General features: G+C 45.2%; 1 protein-coding gene across 2 annotated transcripts in view; it reads right to left on the reverse strand.

Moving 5' to 3' along the window:
- Positions 1-18,417, reverse strand: part of VWC2L (von Willebrand factor C domain containing 2 like) — a 55,235-nt gene that overhangs the window by 18,825 nt on the left and 17,993 nt on the right. The window contains exons 3-4 of one of the 2 annotated variants that reach the window (XM_027796777.2): positions 14,787-14,916; positions 6,749-8,295 (exon numbers count right to left, since the gene is read on the reverse strand). In XM_027796777.2, the coding sequence (XP_027652578.1) occupies positions 8,270-8,295; positions 14,787-14,916 (156 nt within the window). In that variant the 3' untranslated portion in view covers positions 6,749-8,269. Of the gene's footprint in view, positions 1-6,748; positions 8,296-14,786; positions 14,917-18,417 lie in introns of those variants that run through there. The other variant, XM_005244417.3, reaches the window with a different exon arrangement.

Consider the following 18,417-nt stretch of genomic DNA (forward strand, 5'->3'; position numbering starts at 1 on the left):
GCTGAATAAAGTAGAAACTCAGTGACTGTGGAGTGAAATGCACAACTAGACACTACAGCATATCGGACGTGTTATCGATGCCACCCAGGGACGTGCTGCCTACATAATTTGCCAGGATTACCTGACCAGTGGTGCCAGAAAGGCTCCCTCTTGTAGGCAAGAGGTCAGAGACTCACTGCTAGCACCTCGCCAAGAAGTTAGCTCCTCCCAACATGACCGCAGTGGGGGTAATTCTGAAAGACAGACGTGTAGCTGACCCCACGAAGACAGCAATAACGCCTCACTAAAAGGTGCTGTTACTAAAAGGACATTAAAAGGTGCCACGCCTGTAAGCACTGCCAGACTCATTGCTGCTTCGACCTTACCAGCTGAGAAAGTTTTGGACATAATGAGCTTATATGGGGGATTTCATTTATTTATTTTTTTTCCCTCAGCAGATTAGTGGAAAACAGAAAGCCAATGATATATAGCCCCTTTGCTGACCCCCACGGCAGTGACCTGCTTATTAATGCATGCAGCAATGGAGAACCACTGGGCTGGCCCCACCTAGGAGTCTATATTTCACCAGCACATGCAATACCTGGTTGACTGCAGACTTCCCTGTGCTAACGTTTATGTACTAGAGCAGGTCATGCCTAGAAAACCCGACCCTCAGTTGGGAGGACAAATGCACCGATTTCCTTGATGCACATTGAGCATCCCATTCAAATCTGGCAAATCCTATTCCAACAAGGAAAATCTTTCACACACTGCTTTGACATTCCGGTGCATCCACAGGGCTGGGGGAGCCAGCCTGTTTGCTGGGTGCAGGCTCCCCCAGCCAGTCTGACAGTGCCTATCAGCATCCCACGTGAACCTGCCAAGTGCCATCCACTGCCACTGCTCCTAATTAGCTAGCAGTCTCCTCTAATCTTGTCTCTGGCTACAGGTTAGCCGTGGCACTTTGTTTAACCCATAGTTAGGAGAGGAGCTTCTTGCTTGATCACATGTGAACCCAAGGAGGGAGAGCACAGGCAGCACTTCCCTGAGACGGAGAAAACAAGCAGGGGAGAAGGGGCAATGCAAACAGCAAAAAACACTACTGCATGCAACAGAGGAGCAAGGAAAGTCCTGGGTGTATAATCCTTTCCTTTGAGGTTGTTCCCCTTCCATCACCACTCCTTCAGCATTTAGATCCATAGACATGTTAGGCTAGATCTGCAAAGAAAAGTAATCACCTTCATTTCATGGGTTGGCTGACTTGGGAAACCCAAGCTACCATTTTGGCAGGGAAGTCCCTCCAGTACAGGTGAAACTGTTCAAGAAGTGGCTCTGGGAGAGGAGCACCAAGCACCGGGAGACCTGAACCAAGCACAGTCCCTCACTCAGATTCTGGCAAGATTTTTCTGGCAAAGTATGGCAGCAAACCAAAGGAGGCAGAGCAGCAGCATAGCAGGGGGGTGCAGACCCTCAGACAAGCAAACTCCCTTCACAGACAAATGCACCCTGGCAGGATTTCTGGCTGTAACTTCACTTTCGGACTTGCCATCCACCCCATGGGGCAGCGCTGCCTCTGCAGGGTGACAGCAGCAGTATCCCCCAGTTTGGAAGGTGCAAGGCTGGCTTATACAGGCACTAGAAGGGGCTCTGGCTATTTTTGTGCTTGTAACAATTTTATTGTCAAGCTGTTAGGATAAAAGAGAGGTGGGGGGAAACCTTCAGCTGCTGAAAAAGCATGGGTGTTCCCCTTGGAGCAAGGTAGCTAGGCCAATTTACATCAGTCTCAGAAACTGGATCAGTGTATTTGCTCTCTAGGAGGGCACAAATGTAGCCAAGAAAAATTGTGGTTTCTATGCAAAATATAGCAACTATATCTGACTGCTACTATTGTGGACAGGTTTTCATTTTTAATCACAGTTTTCTAACTCCTTAACAATTACCATTTGACGTTTCCTGTAATACTCTTCTTTTCGTTTGACACAGCTTGAAAAGTAACCATGAATTCTCTCTTGACCCTTTCCTTGTAGCACAGCGAGGGCACCAGAGCCTCATGTGCATCAACCACAGCACGTCAAACAAAAGCAAGCTAACTCCTCAACAGCTGGCAGCCACTGCCCTGATCCAGAACCCAGTGGGCAGGTCTGCGACTGTTGTGCCATCGGGAAGGGGCTGGTGCCCACGCTACCCATGCAGTTGCCAGCCTCTGCTTGCTGGGAGATAAGAGAAGATGCATTGGATGCTGCTGCAGACCCAGGTCAGATGAATAATCCTCATGCAGAAGGAGTCCCTTGGACGTCACCGGTGGCTGCGATGAGTCAGAGATCAGAGAAGGAGGCTTTTCTGGAAGGAATGCCCAGTGGTGGCTTGGCCCTCATGAAATCAGAGCCTTTGACTTGCAAACTGAGCTGGCTCGGCACTGGCACACTGCGCGTCAGCTGCAGCGTGTTCCCCAGCCGCTGCTCAGACACAGCCTGAGGAGCTGATGGGGGGCATTATTTACTCCCTGGGATTTGCAGTCTTTTCTGTATGCGGTAAGAGCTAGGCGGGGATGGCATGGAAAGCACGCTGGTAATTTTTGTTCAGAAGCCAGAAACAGGGCAAGTGCACTGACATGAGCTAATGAGACTCAGTAATAGTGAAGCAATATTGAACCAGGGCTCTTCCACCCGTGTCTCCTGACATTTCCCACGTATGGCAATCAGACAAGAAAGTGCAATTCAAAGTGCTATTTTGCAAATAGCAAAGCCTGCAGGCCTGATCCTGCAAAGTGCAGATGGTTTCCCAAGAAGTGCTGGGTGCCGACAGTGCTCGGCGTGGGAAGTGGTGGCCCCAAAAGCATCTAACCCCAGAGTAGCATTTGAATCCCATCCTGGACCTGACAACCTACCCAGGCTAGGGTGAGAGCTGAGTGGGAAGGATGTTTCCCATTTCTGCTATTCCTTTCCCACTCAAATGGGGAGGAAAAGTTAAAGTTGCAAACGCTTTTTAGTTTGAATAAAAATCAGAGCAGGTTGTCTGAAATAATTAATTGAACAAAATTCATTTCTGTCTTCCCGGTTTGAAAAGTTCCGAATTATAAAATAAAGATCTATATCCAAAACCATGTCACCCCTGCCACCCTCCCAGATTTGCACCAGTTTGTTTTGAAAGCATTAAAATGGGGCACCTGATCATTTCAAGGTTTTTTCCTGACCTTTTTAAACGTACAAACAGCGAGTTTGCTATAATTGGCCTTTTTCCCAGGGATGTTTCAGTGAGTCAGCGTTTTCTGACCAACATACTCCCATCTTCTTCAAAGAGTCTCAACTGGCTGCAGTGAAAAAAGCCTGAGCTTTGAAAGGTCAGGGAGAACTTTGTGTGCTCATCTTCACACAGACCCATTTCTCTCAACAGATCCTGCACAGGACATCAGTCCTTTTCTCTTTGCTACACCAGGTCCTGCTGCACTTAATTCTAACGAATGCGAGCTTCCCTACCAGCACTACCTGGCACAAAACATTTTTAACTGGGACAAAAATGTGACTTAGTTGATGATAGATAGTGACTTAGATTAGCTATTAGGAAGGAATTCTTTGCTGTGGGGGTGGTGAGACACTGGCCCAGGCTGCCCCGAGCAGCTGTGGCTGCCCCATCCCTGGCAGTGTTCAAGGCCAGGTTGGACGGGGCTTGGAGCAACCTGGGCTGGTGGAAGGTGGCCCTGCCCGTGGCAGCGTAATAGGAACTTGGTCATCTTTAAGGTCTCTTCCAACCCAAACCGTTCTGTGATTCTATGATCTTTTGTGCAAGAATAAGGTTAAATCATACATACCATTAGATCCCATACACCCTGAGTTCATTGCAGACAGGGAAGATATCAAACTCTGTTTGTTAGGTAGGACTGCCACTCTGTGGTGTTTTCCATACTGTTTTGAAGGGTTTATAGTCTGATTTTTTTAGTTTCTACCATGAGCACATTCTGATTTCTATGGTTTTGAGTTTCAAGAACTTGTGTACAAAAATAAATGATAAGGAATACAGACATGCCTACACAGGGTTGCTAAGAGTGACCATGCTTTGCAACGAGACCCACGTAGTGCATACCTACCCCCCAAAGGATGGGTTCCTTCAGCCCAGCAGAGAAGCAGTATTTCCTCAGGACACAGAAGTTAGGAGGACCACGGGGCCATCGCTGCCTTTGCTAACGACCTACTGTATCACCTGGGGTGCATCACTGCCCTCCTCCCTGCCTCCTCTCCTGCCCAGTCCTTATTTCAGGTGTGAACTCTGCATCTCAAAGCTCTACACATGAAGGCTCCCTGGTGGCTTAGTGCTTCTGGAGACGAAAATTGTAAGAGGTAAGAATGCAGTGACAGCTTTTCCTGTGGAGGGAGAGAACACATACATACTGCTAAAGAAAACAGGACATGAGATTCTCCTCTGGCTCTGATGCCACATGGCAAAGACTGGCCACATCCACACCACCCAGCACTTCTCCCTGGACCTCCTCCAGACCCCAGGAGGTTCCCCTCTTCACCCTAAGGCGTAATTATTTTGTGCGCCTTTCTTTGGACTGCTTGAGCTAACAAGACAGCAGCCCTACGGTCCAGTGGGGTGATGATTCCTTAGCATCAAGGGTGCCGTACGTGCCTCAGGGTTGGGGTGAAGACACAGCTAGGCTGTGGAGCACACCAAGCCTACTACAACGGCACTGGCTGACTGCTGTGACTTAGGTGTGCCACCCATTACAAAGTGCTGACAATCAGGGTCCCAAGGATGAGTTCTCTGCCCAGCCCTCTTTTATTTAGCTGTACCAATATGGCCAGAGGTGCAAGGAACTGAACCACACCAACCCAACAAGACAAAGCAAAGAAATCAAGATCCTCCCCTCTTTTCCACTGGGCTTTTATTTGCTGATGACCAAGCCTAAGCTCTTCAGTCTTAGGTATTAATTCAGATAAACATTGCAGAAGAGTTTTCTAAACACAGAAAGCAAGAAATTAACCCCCCAGCCAGCCAAGCTCTTTGCAGCCTGTGCAGCAGGAACTGAGGCAAGAGAAGCCTCATGCTGCAGGAGCCATGCCTTGGTGCTGAGCTTGTAGACCTGCACTCAGAGCTGAAAGCACCCATGAAAAGCCAGAGCAGGAAGACAGCTAACTGAGAGAGAGAGGCGTGGGCCAAGGGAGGGGAAGGAAATGGATGCTGATGCTTATGGGCCGAAGAGCATCCCTGGAGAACGGGGACCAGCAATATCTGATGGCAGTCTTGGCGCTGTACCAGCCTCAAAGCTGTCCTACAGGAACTTTCTGCAGGCAACACAGCTCCACCACTGTCACACAGCAGTATTGCCACCACATAAAAATTTTTTTCACCCTCACCCAACACCCACAAAAAATTGTGGGTCCCTCTGGACAAACAGTTCCACCAAACCTGCACTTATTTTCATTCTGCCCATCAGATTCACTCCATCAGAAAATCAGGGACAGAGAAGAAGAAAAACGCACCTTAAAAATTCTTTCTAGCCCCTCCAGCCAAACTGATTGGTGAGCTTGCAAGTGTACCAGGCTAGGATGATGCAATACCCAGAATGAGATTACTGCCCTCATTTCCTTTGCAGAGGTGTGTAGGTGTAGCAAAGACAGAAGGCTGCGGCTGAAATTGAGGACCCTATCAAAGAAGCAGAGAGGACGGAGATGTAGAAAAGGTGGAGGGAAGGAAAGGAAGCAGGAGGAGAAAACTTCTAAGTGCCTTTTTAAATTCTGTTTTCTCAGACTTGCTTAGCTCTAATCTTTAATTCATATTTTCATTAGTCTCTTTGCTCTGTAAAGTCTGCATTTCGTGTAAAAGGACCAGCTCAAACATCAATTATTTGACATAAGTCAACCCCTTGTTAAAGTCCTCTACTCTACATATATGTAGGCTCCAATAAAAGAAGCATTAAACATTCATTAAATTAGAAATACATGAAGACAGTGTCTGCCACTCTTCTCATACAGATATGCTTAATAATCCCAACCTTCTAGAGCAGCAAAAGCAAACCCATCTCTAATCCTTTTAGAAAGCCTGACCATGCAAAACACCCCAGCCTCCTGCAGTTTGCCTGTGAGTCACCCAGAGATATGAGCTCTTGCAGGTCAGATCCTCAGCTGGAGTAAATCAGAGTGAAACACCACTGCCAGCATTACACCAAGTGACACAGACTCAGGATTTGGCTTAGGCTTCTCTTGCAGCAAAAAGGTTTACAGCAATGCAACTGAATAATCATGTCACTTTTGGTCTTTTAAGTTACACCAAGAATCTGATCAGTGGGGGATAGCAAGACCACTTCTGCTTTAATTTCAGTGCTGCCTGGGCTGCTGGTGTACTGCAAAAGGAACTTGTTTTCCCAACCTGAACCTAGGAACTTTTTCCCCCAAAAAAACCCAAACCCATCCCCCTCCTCTACAATATACTATCATGATGGTAGTGGATCTTGAGCTACCACTGTCATAGGCTTGTGCACACAAATTTCAGCAACATTTTCCCAAGGGGAAACAATCACTGATGAGAAGATGCTTCTTCAAAACTATTTTTGAGTTTAAAGAGCAATGCAGACCATGTAATGTGTTTCCCACATCTCTGTGAGCTGTGTCCACTTAATGATTTGGAACAAGTCGCATCCAACAAACGGCTCCTCATAATCCTTCCTGACCCTTCTCTTTAGGGAGCCCATAGACATTCATTTTGAACTACACTGGGGGGTGGGGGGGGGGGTGGGGGGGGTGGTGTATGTGAAGCATGGAAACATGGTTAGGACCTGGGGTAAAAATTCAGGACAGCGGCTTTCAGCTCCTGCCTGGCCTTTGGCTGTCTGGCAGTCTTCTCCTGCCTTGTTTAATAAACTACCATTTTCTTGCTTCCTGGGCAGAGGAAGGGACCACGAATGCTCGGGAAGCTGACCTGTGAGTGCGCAGACGAACACATCGGGTCAAATGGGGCTGCTGTCCTGCTGGCTCCCTACCACAGCACTCTTTGAATTGAGCTTTTCCCAGCAGCATCCCTGTCACTCTGATGCTACACAGTCCAGCAGCTACCGCTTTGTGTGAGCACCGAGCTGTGTGACAGAGTTAATCACATTAAGTGCTGTTCAGTTCATGTCTTTTTTTGTTCTCTAAAGACTTTTCCTCTCTCTTGCCTCTTTTAGTCTATCCTTCTTCTAAACACCAGGCGGTGGCAGATTCAACTCGGCCATCCTTGATGCTATCCACCACCACCACCTCCTGATTTTGGAAGATTTAATGTCTATATACCTTTCCAAAGCTTTTCACTGTTATTAGATGACTCTTTCAACAGCTGTGTCCACAGGGAGCAGGTCACAGTCTTGAGTCAGGGGGGCATTTAAGCACCTGGATAATCCAGCTGCCTGAGATTTCCAAAGGCAATGGAGGGGCTAGCTCTTGACAGATGCTTATGTACCTAACTCTCATCAGCAAGCTCAGCATCTACATGCCTTCAACCATTTGGCCCAAAGTAATGGAGGTGAACGAGCTCCACTGAAAATCAATTTCAGTGAAATGACTCTTTTTTCAAAGAACAGTAAAGCAAGTTCTGAAGTACTTTGTCAGGATGGTGACCGCCTGGCCCAAATATACCGCCTTGTTTTCAATCTTGATCTTCTACCGGATTTTAAATCAATCATTTTTTTCCTCTGTTGGTAGTCAAATCACTCCTTTAATTGAGCTAATAGGGCATCACAGTTTACACTCCTTCTGGTAAACACAAAGAACATTAGCCGACAATCAAAAACGCATCCTTTGCAGTCTCACAAATTTTCTTCTGTGTTCAGCCTTCCAAACCCGTTGATTTACACAGCTGGCCACAAAGCCTTGGTGCGTTGAGTTCTGTCATCGCAATGTTAAGTTGGCTTCTGCAGGTTCTGCAAAAATGGAAGACGGCTCCTGATTTGGGGTGGCATCTCTGCATCAGCACAGCAGTGCTAAGGAGGCAGCTGCGAAACACCCACCAGCCCCCACATTGCCTGAAGACGAGCAGGTCCTTCTCGTGACCCCTCAGCCTGACATCTGAATGGGGGGAGAGTGGTGGAGTCAAAACTTGGCTGGTTGCCATGAATACTTCATCCACCAAGAACGAAGGGTGATGCGGCTACGCTATGCTACCGGCTTCGGTCTCCGGGGCCTATGGAGAGGATAGTGGAGTCCAGCAAAGTCCAGCATGGGGGATACATCATCTTCTTGGCTGGTCACATTCAGCTTGCATCTGCACAATCAATCAGCATATTGCATAGACTTTGACTGAAGGGGTTTTAACTGCAATCTTAAAATCTGGCCATTTCAGGAATTCCTGAAATAAATTAGAAGAGGAATTTTATTTAGTTGTTTTTTCCTAAAGGAATTTCCCCATGGCTTCAAACCACTGTTTTCCATAAAGTAAATGAATATGAAGTCTTCTCTCATCCTCTTGCCACATTTTCTGTGTCACCTTTATCCTGCAACAGCTGTATATAATCGAATGGCAGACAAAACATCCTCTCCCCAAAACCTTCCTTTTTTTTCTCAAACTTTTAGTAATTTTTATCCACAATTCATTGATTTTTTTGTACTGATCATGGTAGGAGCAGATGCTTTCCAAAACAATGACCTGGAGATTCAATGATCCATATCTTGCAGATAAATAACAAGCTATATTTATGCAGTAAAGCACAGGTAACTTAATATCCAGGCACTGGATTATTCAATATTAAAATCTTGGCACATTTCAAGATAGCCGATAATTTGGAACAACAGAGACCATGTGGCAAAGTTCTTTTTGTCACTATTGGTTAACAACATGCACTGTTAATCTATTACCTTTGCCGAAAATACAATAAATAATTTACATTTATATGGAGCCTTTTGTTCTCCAAAATCCCAAAAGGTTTTCCAAAATAAACACATCACATTGCCTCTCTGAGACAACACTTGGGCATTGATTTGGTTGTCTCTCTGATTCAGAAGAAAGAGCCCAGTTCATTGACTGCATCACCAATACCTCATTCTGTGGCATCCAGATTTTCCTGATAAGTCTACCTACACAAACGGTAATCAGTATTAACCCTGCTTAATGTATAAATGTAATTGAAGTTCCTGAACCAACTTCCACCCAGCACCTGGCTGGGCAGGATGGGAACAGCCTGGCCTGGGGGCTGCCTGCCCATGTGGCAGCACCAATTCTTCCTGTTGTCCACAGCAGAGCTTTTCCAAAGGGACACCCCTTCGGCCCTTGGAGACTTCCAAAAATCATCTGCTTAGAAAAAAGGCATTTCTACCGAGCCCTTGCTAGGAAAAGGCAGCCTCGAAGGTCAGCCCCTGGGTGTTTACTCTACACAGTGGCGTGCGGAATTCACTCAGGGACACATGTAATGAATATTTGTTTGCTAAAGGAAAGGCTGCTCTCAGCTTTGACAGGCTGGGAGAATCCTCAGGGGTTTTCTGGGCAAAACATGCGGCGTTACAGAAGGAACAGGCTGGGGTGCAGAATGCTTATTTCAAATTAACTCAAACAGAGAAATAATGAACAGCAAGTTTATATTCTCAGTAAATTAAGAGAGAAGCTTAGGTAAAATGTGGCTTTATATGCATGGAAATAAATTATTATTTACTCACTTTCGTGCTCATGCCCTCAAAGATGAAGATATTTGTATAGAATTATTAATATTTATAGCATATTACAATGAATACCCATATGAGCTTTCCCTGAATACATGCTATTTTACTGAAGCAAAATCTGTTGAAGGTCAAAGGCATCTTTTACTTGTGCGTAGAGGCCGGGATCAGACTCTGTACTTTGAAATCTGTATCAACTGTGATAATTTAAAACTTTAATTAAAGACTCACTGAAAGATTATCTACAAACATGTCTTCCTGCTGCCCAGTATTTCATCACGAACGTCTCCAGAAGCCCACGCTAACGTGAGTAAGCACGCTTGCCAGGAAGTATTTCATTGTGGACATGTTAGCTTTTATCTGTCTTGTTGGGTAACAAATTCTTTTGTTGAGGATTGGTGGCAACAAAAATTAAATTAAAAGCAAAACCAGTCCCCAAAACAGAAATTTATAATGCTTATTCTGTTCATCCCTCAAGAAAATGGAAGTGCCACAGCAAAGTCTATTTTAGGAATTGCGTTAATGTATGTGTAAATGGGTGAAGGCGCCTTTGAAATGCTCTGAAAAGAATTTCACACTTTGGAGAGGAGAAGAAGTTAACAATTCTATTGTGGCATTTATTAGAATTTTTAAATTAATTTCCCCAACACAGCTGCGCCATAAAATTCCCCATGATGATGGATTTTTGCTAATGTCGAGATTATTTTTGGATAGAATTCTGAAGGAGCACTTTGTGAAATCAGGAGAACACGGGTTGCTGGGAGCCCTGTGCTGCCCTTTTCTTGCCTCCACTCACCTCCAGCCTTTCCCCAAGCAGCTGCGAGGCTGCTAATTTGAAATTGCATCTGTTTTTCCTTCCACGGAGCATCAAATGGGGGACAGATGCACAAGTGTGTAAAGCTGAGCCCCCTCAGAGCAGTGAGCAAAGATCAGCGTGCCACTACCTCAGCACGGCACGGGAGGAAGGACCTCCAAGGCCACCTGGGGACACCCTGCTGGAGCACATCCACTCACCCCCCCAGGAAGGGCATGTTGGGAGCACGTGGTTTCAGCTCTGAACAAACAGCACTGGCGAAGGTGAAACACAATTAATTTATCCCTTTGTGCACAGCAGCAGGTGAGAGTTGTTTGGAGCTGGCAAAGAGGAACCCATTTAATCTGGATCACAGATTAAACCAGGTGAAGAGATGAGAGTGATGATACACCAGGGATCCTCGCATCCTTGCGAGACCACATCCAAAGGGTTGAAGGAAATGCAAAGAGCAATCTCACAGAGATACATAAGGAAGGGCTTTAAAAAAACATCCCACCAATAGTGAGGTTCAGCCCCCAGCAATGGATGGACCTACGGGGAGGGACAAACGGAGATTTGGAAATGAAGAGTTCAGAGTCAGGTGAGAAGACCCAGGGAAGTCTGAACACCACCACACAGGCATGTCTACAGCCCTGGACACAGGAGGATGGGACCTGTGGGGGATTTTTGCTTGGAAAGGCTTTGGCGTAAGCAGAGTGGATAGATGTTCTTCCTGAACTGCAGGAGAACTTGGGGGCAGGAGGGATAGCACAGATGGTGGCAGCCACAATTGATTTTAACAGTGCTAGGCAAGTTTTAGATCCCGCAGAGGAGAGAGTTAACAATAGCTGACACACTTTTGTCTGGAGAAGTCACAATGACTAGAAATAACAACTCGGGGCCATAATTCTGTGGTCTGTCAGACTACCAGGGATGTGAAATCCAGTGACCTTTCATCTCCACGACAGAAATACTGTGCAGCACCTGGAGCCATTGTCCTTAAAACACACTCTGACAAGCTGGGTGATGGGACACAAAGGAGGAAATGTCCTCTCCTTCCCTCACCTCCAAATTTTAACCTCCCAGTGAACTCCACCTGCTCTGTGTGTAGTGCGGTATCCTTTGCTGAGCACAGCCGGCTTTGCACGAGCTACAGCATCTAGTGAAGCACAAGATAACAATTCTATTTCTTTTGACAATAAGGAATAAATCTCCAAAGCCACTTGTTCAGACTGCTCTTAAATGATGGTAGAGGGAGAGAAATTGATATTGGCTTTTTATGAATCTTCAGGTCAGGTATGTTAGAATCAACAGATTTTTGCATTAACCTCACTGCTTCACAGCACTTTTGCCCTTGGCATGATATAATTAAGAAAGGCATGAAAATCTATCTGAATGTATCGAGAGGAAATTATTCTCCCATTAGTGGCAGCAACAGCTAAACAAGCAGGCAAGCCACGCTGCTAGCAAAGTGTAGCAAATGATGCAGGGCTGTGTTTTAACCTAAACCAAGGATTTTCCTTACCAAAATTTTAAGGAGTAGCTTTTAAAATGAAGATTTGCACTATGTGTTGTTCTGGGGATTCTGTTGTTCCCCCTGCCCCCCCACCCCCAACAGCTGTATCCTTGAGCTTTTCTGTTTGCCAGTCTAAAATGTTGACCACAGGGACTGAGACTAAGCTAAAATCCTTTCACCACACTGAAACATGGCACGGTAACTGCCTTCACCATTTTGGTAGAAAGCAAAAGCTACTGGTTGGAAAGAAAACCCCCAAATAAATAAATAAATAAATAAACAAAAAAAGGTGGGTAGGGGGGTGGGTTCAGTCATTTAAGTGGTTCTGTCAGTTTGTGCTATCTTCATGCATTTGTGGAACTGAGCTTTAATTGACTGGCTGTGCCGGAGAGCTGAAAGATAAATTCTTTGTCTCAGGATGAACAGACAGCGTAAAGCATTGCAATTCTCATTCATTAGGATGTGTCAGAGGGATTCAGAAGGGGAGGAGACACAACAATGTCTGTTACTCTTGCACATGAAGTTCCCAAAAATGTAAGAGGGAGACAAAGGGTGTGAACCACACCAGGCGCCACATCCAAGAGCAGTAACAAAATTTGCTCATCAGATTCCCTGTGAGAACAGAGACTACCTTGACACCTACTTATTTCCACCACTGTGTGAATTATTTGATTTCATTTGTAGGATAAAGCCTTGGCCAGTCAGCTCCAGCTGCAGCAGGCGGAGCAGAAAGCCCTGCCAGCCAAGGGGTCTCACATCTCATCCCTACAGTCAGGCTGGGATGCAAGAAGGGGTTCAGCTCCCCTCCACAGCACCGACCATGTAGGTATGCTCCTTGACCCCAAGGAACAGCTATGCCACCGCACCGCCTCTCCCCTTCACCCACCAGTGGCTCAGAGCTGTGCTGCAAGCCCCGGTCTCCCCGGCCCCATAGACCAGGATCCCCAAGGCATGTAGGATGGTGAAAAATACTTCCCTGCCTAGAACGGGTTTCAGAGAACTTTATATCTGTATCCCCTACAGATGAGTGAAGAAAGAAGTGGAGAAATTTGGCAAAACCATGGAGAAAGCTTCCTGGCTTCTAGCTGAGGGTTGCAATCACTACACCGTGCCTTGAAGCCCCTTCAGCAGGTGGCTCATTTTCCTTCTGTCCCCCTGTCCTCCTACCCATCAGTAGCAGCTGCTTCCTTCCCCTTCCTCCTGGTTATCTGAGCACTCTGTTTCTGAAAGACACTCCTGGTCACCAGGGATGTTGCGGACTGCAACACAGAAAATCACTGACATCCAGAGTCAGGGAGCCTGGTTACAGGGGGAAATGGTCATGGTGGTAAAGGGCTGGTAGGGAAACCCAGCAGCTCCTGGACCTATGTGAAGTCACCTTTGAGTCTGCACTGCTGGGAAGCCAGAGGGATGCTCACAGTTTGGATTCATGTGACGCGAACCAGATGGGAAGGAATTGGTGAGTGCTGCCACCGTAAATGAGGTGGATTCAGCATGGTACCCTATACGTGATGGGAACACAGAGGCCAAACACACACGAGCGGCGTTTGCTCAGGTGTAAATGACTGAGCTATGGTAACAGACACGGCGATGGCCAGTGTTACCCCTCTGAGTCATTAACCCAAGACATCAATCTTCTTGAGTGCGACGGGAAACCTCACACCCAAGCACGGTGGGCCATGTGCAAAGGTGGCGGATAGAGCTGGTTAACATACCTTTTCTCTGAAGTTCATCAACAACAATAACAAAACAATGAAATTTCCTATAAACATTTTCTGCTTTTCAACAGAAACACAAAACTCTAAATGAAAATCTTTCAAAATATTTTAAAGTAAAAATCATGGTTTAATACAAACCTCAGAATTCTAAGTAGTATTTTTTCCTTTTTTCCAGACTTCCAAGTCTTAATTTTGCCAATTCCTTTAATAAGAATATTTTGCATTTCCAATTCTTTGCCTTTTTTCTGTCTTAAAGAGCAGAAAATGTGTTGAAAATGTTATTTCTTTGTAAACATTTTCATTTAGATCCAAAAGCAACCATTAAACTTATCCAGCAGCAGTGATGTATGTAAGAGGAAATATATATATGGATAGTGAATTCTAAACACGAGAAGATGAGTCTAAGTAGCCATTTCTTACATGTTAAGAAAGCCATGAAGAGGTTTATGTGAAGCTGGCTCACCTCTTAACCTGTCTTCATATTTATGTCAGGAGAAAGGTGCTTTTCCAGAGACATATGTGTGTACAGGCTGCAGCACAAGACCAGGGAGACCGTCTCTGGAAACAGATTTATTTTCCAAAGAGGTACTTTCGGTCATCCCAAAACCTGTCTTGAAAGTGTTGCTGAATCAGACTCCAATTCATGAAATCGCTTCAGCAGGACGATGAGGGCCAACACTCCACACACAGACTCCAGCACACAAACTAACGGTGTTACAGGCTTGGTGGGTGTCTTACTGGCCCCAGTGGAAGTTTTGCCATTAATTTCGGTGAGTCTTCCCCTGGTTTTAGCTAATAACCACTGTTTCCTTAATTTAGGGACAAAGACTCTCTCTTTTCTTCTATACTTGATTTCATGTTAGACTAATTATGAGAAAAAAAGCAAAGACATGAAACTACTATCACTGATATTGGGACTCGGTCCTGTAAAGCCTTACTGAAGTCAGCAATCCCACCAACTTCTATGAGAAGACACAGGCCAGGAAGGGCGGCCTTAATTTTCATAGTTGCCACCTCGTAACTGAAGCCCAGGCACAAGGAGAAGCAACATCCCCAGTGCCAGCCTGTGCGAGGGAAGCAAATCGCCTGGCAATGTATCAGCAACAACATTTTAACGAAATGTTTCCTTTATATCTCTTAAAGCCAACACAGTACTTTCTTACCATTTTTGCAGACAGGACAACACTGTTCTGGTTCATAGACTGGGTTGACACACTCGGGAACTGCGCAGTCTGCTACAACACAGTGAACTTCATTGCTGGGCTCGCAGCGACACCATTCGCATGGCGAGGGCTAGGAACAAATCTAAAATTAGCCCATTTCCTCCTGTAGCTCAGAAGTTTGCAACATTTCTATCTTGCCATAAGATAAACACATCAGCGTTCAATACCTCTTGACTGCATTCATTCATCATGGGTAATATAAATTAACCTACAGAACAAAATAGCAACATCTGCAATAGGCAACCAGAACATCAGAAAAACCAGCGAGCATGATACTTGTTTTCCCAGAGAGAGTGTGGGGTTTCTGAGCTTTCATGAGACTTTAGGTCCCTTCATCAAAGAAATTCAGCTGAAGCCACTAGGTCGTACCTCTGCTCTACCCATCTGTTGTTATCTTACAAATCTGGCTGGAAGCAGAGCAGGATTTTGGAAGATCCCGAGTGGTGGTTCATCCCAGGAAGGGAGGACAGGGTGATTTTCCAGGTCATACTCATAGCTCATGTAGACCACCACTGCCAGCAAACCCCAAGCTGTCAGAAAGGTGCTGCTGGGGTGGCCTGCCCATCTGCCAGCCTCTCAAAAGGCTTTCATCCCCACTTTTCAGAGCAGAGGAGCAAAGTGTTGTTCTTGGAGGGGCAAAAACATTTTACTCTGAGTTTATGCACCACCTGCATAAGGGGTCTGTAAGCACTCCCAATAACATAACCCATTAGATCTGGTCCTGGTCCCACTCCTGCTTGTTGCAAAAACTGCCTCACACAAAATATGTAAATAATTAAAAGCCTGAATAATTCTGCTGAAGTCAGGGAGTTCTGGATTAAAGCACCCAGCTAAATAGTTTCGTTTCAGCTCCATCAATTCAGTCTCTATCCACTGCCAAACAGTAGAGAGCTGTCACTGTCTCACCCTTTGAAAAGCTGTGGAAATCTGTTGAAAAATAGAAAGGTCAGTGTTTTAAGGTTCCCAGTGTCCTTATGTGTGCGTAAGTGTGATGAAAGAAAGGATGACAACAGAGCTAAGAAAAGAGAGTAAGAGAAGAATCTGCAAGGAAAATATCTTCCTTTCAGTATCTGTAGGTTCAACATGTAACTCCTAATTCCTCAGGAACAGTAAGTCCAGCACTAACAATTGAATGAGTAAATGTGGGAAAAAAATCTGCTTTCTGTTGCATTGATGGGAACCTGCAGCAATGGGATTTCCTCCTTAATTAAAAAAAACAAACACCACAAAACAAAAACAAAAAAAAAAGTGAGATGCAAAGCAGAGGAGGATTCATCCCCATATGTTTCAGACCCCAGTGATAGGTCACTCATTTCTACAAGACAGATACAACTAGTGAGCCCTGGTCCTGGTTCTGGCAGGTAAAAAGCTTTTCAGTTCACCTCTAAGAAGCTCTATATGTCTTGAGTCAAATAATTTATCCCCAGAAAATTCATTTCTACCTTAAAATGCACTAATTAAAACTTCCCTTGCTTTGTCTCAGCATCTGCAGTCTTAATTCCCATCACCTCTCATTTGCTCACGGCTTTGGCAATTTAGATAAAATCAGCACTCCTTGAGCAAGGGAAGAAGTCTGTGGAGGTGGAATTCCTGTCTCTAATTATCTTTCCTCATTCAATCCTGCCTTGATTTCTGTCTGAAGCACCAGGAATCTAAATTATTTTGACTGACATTTCTTATTCAAGGCTATTTAATAAGAGGAAACAATACAGAAGAAAATAGACAGAACTATTTGCTGAGGGATCAATAAGAAAATTGCTGCTTTGTTTTTACTCATTTTAATCGCTAATTATATGGAGCACTAGAACCAGATCTTGTGATTTGTGGCAGCTTTCACTGACGTATCCTTCAGGACCTGTCCCCATCTTCACTACTACAGTGGTTGCAAAGCTAAGAAATATGTGATGCATTTTCAGGACTGCAGCCCAACCTATGGCTTAAAAGATGATCATCACAAGTAGAAGATGCCCCTGAACAACTCTGCAACTGAATAAATGAGACATGACATACACAGGTTTTGCTTGTGCATTGTTGGTGTAACCTGAAAATAACACTGTAATAAACCATGATGTTGCTTGACACTGAAAGCAGCTTTTCAAGAGGGGAGAACTGCACAAAATTAAAGCACACCTTGGCAGTACAAGGAAGGAGTAGCCAGCAAAGGAAAAGGCTGCTTTGGCATGAACAAGACTCTTCTCAGCCACCTCCTCTTCCCCATCTTACCAAGGTCAAGCTACTTGGTCTTGCTTCCATGATCTTCCTCTATCTGACCATTTTTTCCCTTGCCAGTGCCCCTCACCATGGCTCTCACCCAGCCCCTCACCTCCACGGGTGACTCCAGCCTTCCTGTCCACTTAGCTGACGGATGTCTCGGCACTTTCTCTCGTGGGATGTGCTTTGGGATCCGATTTGCAAACCCCTGGTCTTTCAGAAAGGACTTTACACCAAGCACACTGATTAGGCGTATTTTACTGTTGTTGGCGGGCTCTGCATCCCAGCTAGTAATTTCCCTGGAGCTACCCTTTTTGTGGAACCACTATGGGACACTGGACAAAAAAGTCCTCTATTTATTTACATAGGCAATAGGCAGACCAAGCAGCAAAATGACAAACGGGATCAGTGAATAACAGGGAACCAGTGAAAGATGCCCCAAAGTTTTGTTTCCTGACTCCTGATTTAAAGGTTTGTCACTCATGGAAGAGGGGTGGTTTACACTTTTGTAGCCACTGAAGTTCAAACACCAGCTAACACCAGTTCCTGAAAAGAAACTTTCATACCTACTGAAAAACAAGGTTGAAAAAATAGAGAGAGTTTCTGAAGCATGAAGGAGAGAGGACACAAATCAGAGGCTATGCCATTCCCACATGGACAGTGGAAACTCTTTATTGGTGTCCCTTAAGCTGATATCCTGGAAAAAGTGTTAAGATTAAAGGACCATAAAAGGCTTGGCCTAGAAGATGATTTATTCACTCCACCTGTCCAAAGCAGAATAATCTCTTAGAAGACTCTCCAGGGAAGGATTTGTTAGGAAGGATTTCAAGAGGTGTTGGTGCAGAAACATTCTTCTCACCATTATCCAAAAGGAAAGGATGTTCACAGTGCCCTGCCAGAACACATCCACAAAATTGCACGGTCAAGGGACACGTTTTAATAAATGGACCCATCATTAAAACAACCGGAGTAAACTGGGTCCTTTTGTAGAAGGTGGTGCGAAGCATCTGAAACTCCTTTTACCCAGTTTTCACTTACAACAGGCATGAGAGCACTAACCCTCAGAACTAGTGAGGAAATACATTCCTTGATGTTGTCAATATAGGAAACAAGTCAAGCCAAGTTGATGGGAAGCAGACGTGGCCAACTTCTAACCAACCATTCAAGGGCTTTTGAGAGCAGGTGAAGTGGGACATAGAGCATAAGGGACCTTCTCAGTCTTAGCGTTGACCCTGATTCACCTCTCCTTTGGCCAGTCACTTCAAAGAGACCACAGAAGCACAAGGATGTGGACCCTGAACACTCCTGTTTATAACCACATCTAAGATCACAACCTGACTTCTATTTCTCTTCTGTTCTG

Source organism: Falco peregrinus, chromosome 8 (assembly GCF_023634155.1).
Source record: "Falco peregrinus isolate bFalPer1 chromosome 8, bFalPer1.pri, whole genome shotgun sequence".
In the NCBI taxonomy this organism is placed as follows: Eukaryota; Metazoa; Chordata; class Aves; order Falconiformes; family Falconidae; genus Falco; species Falco peregrinus.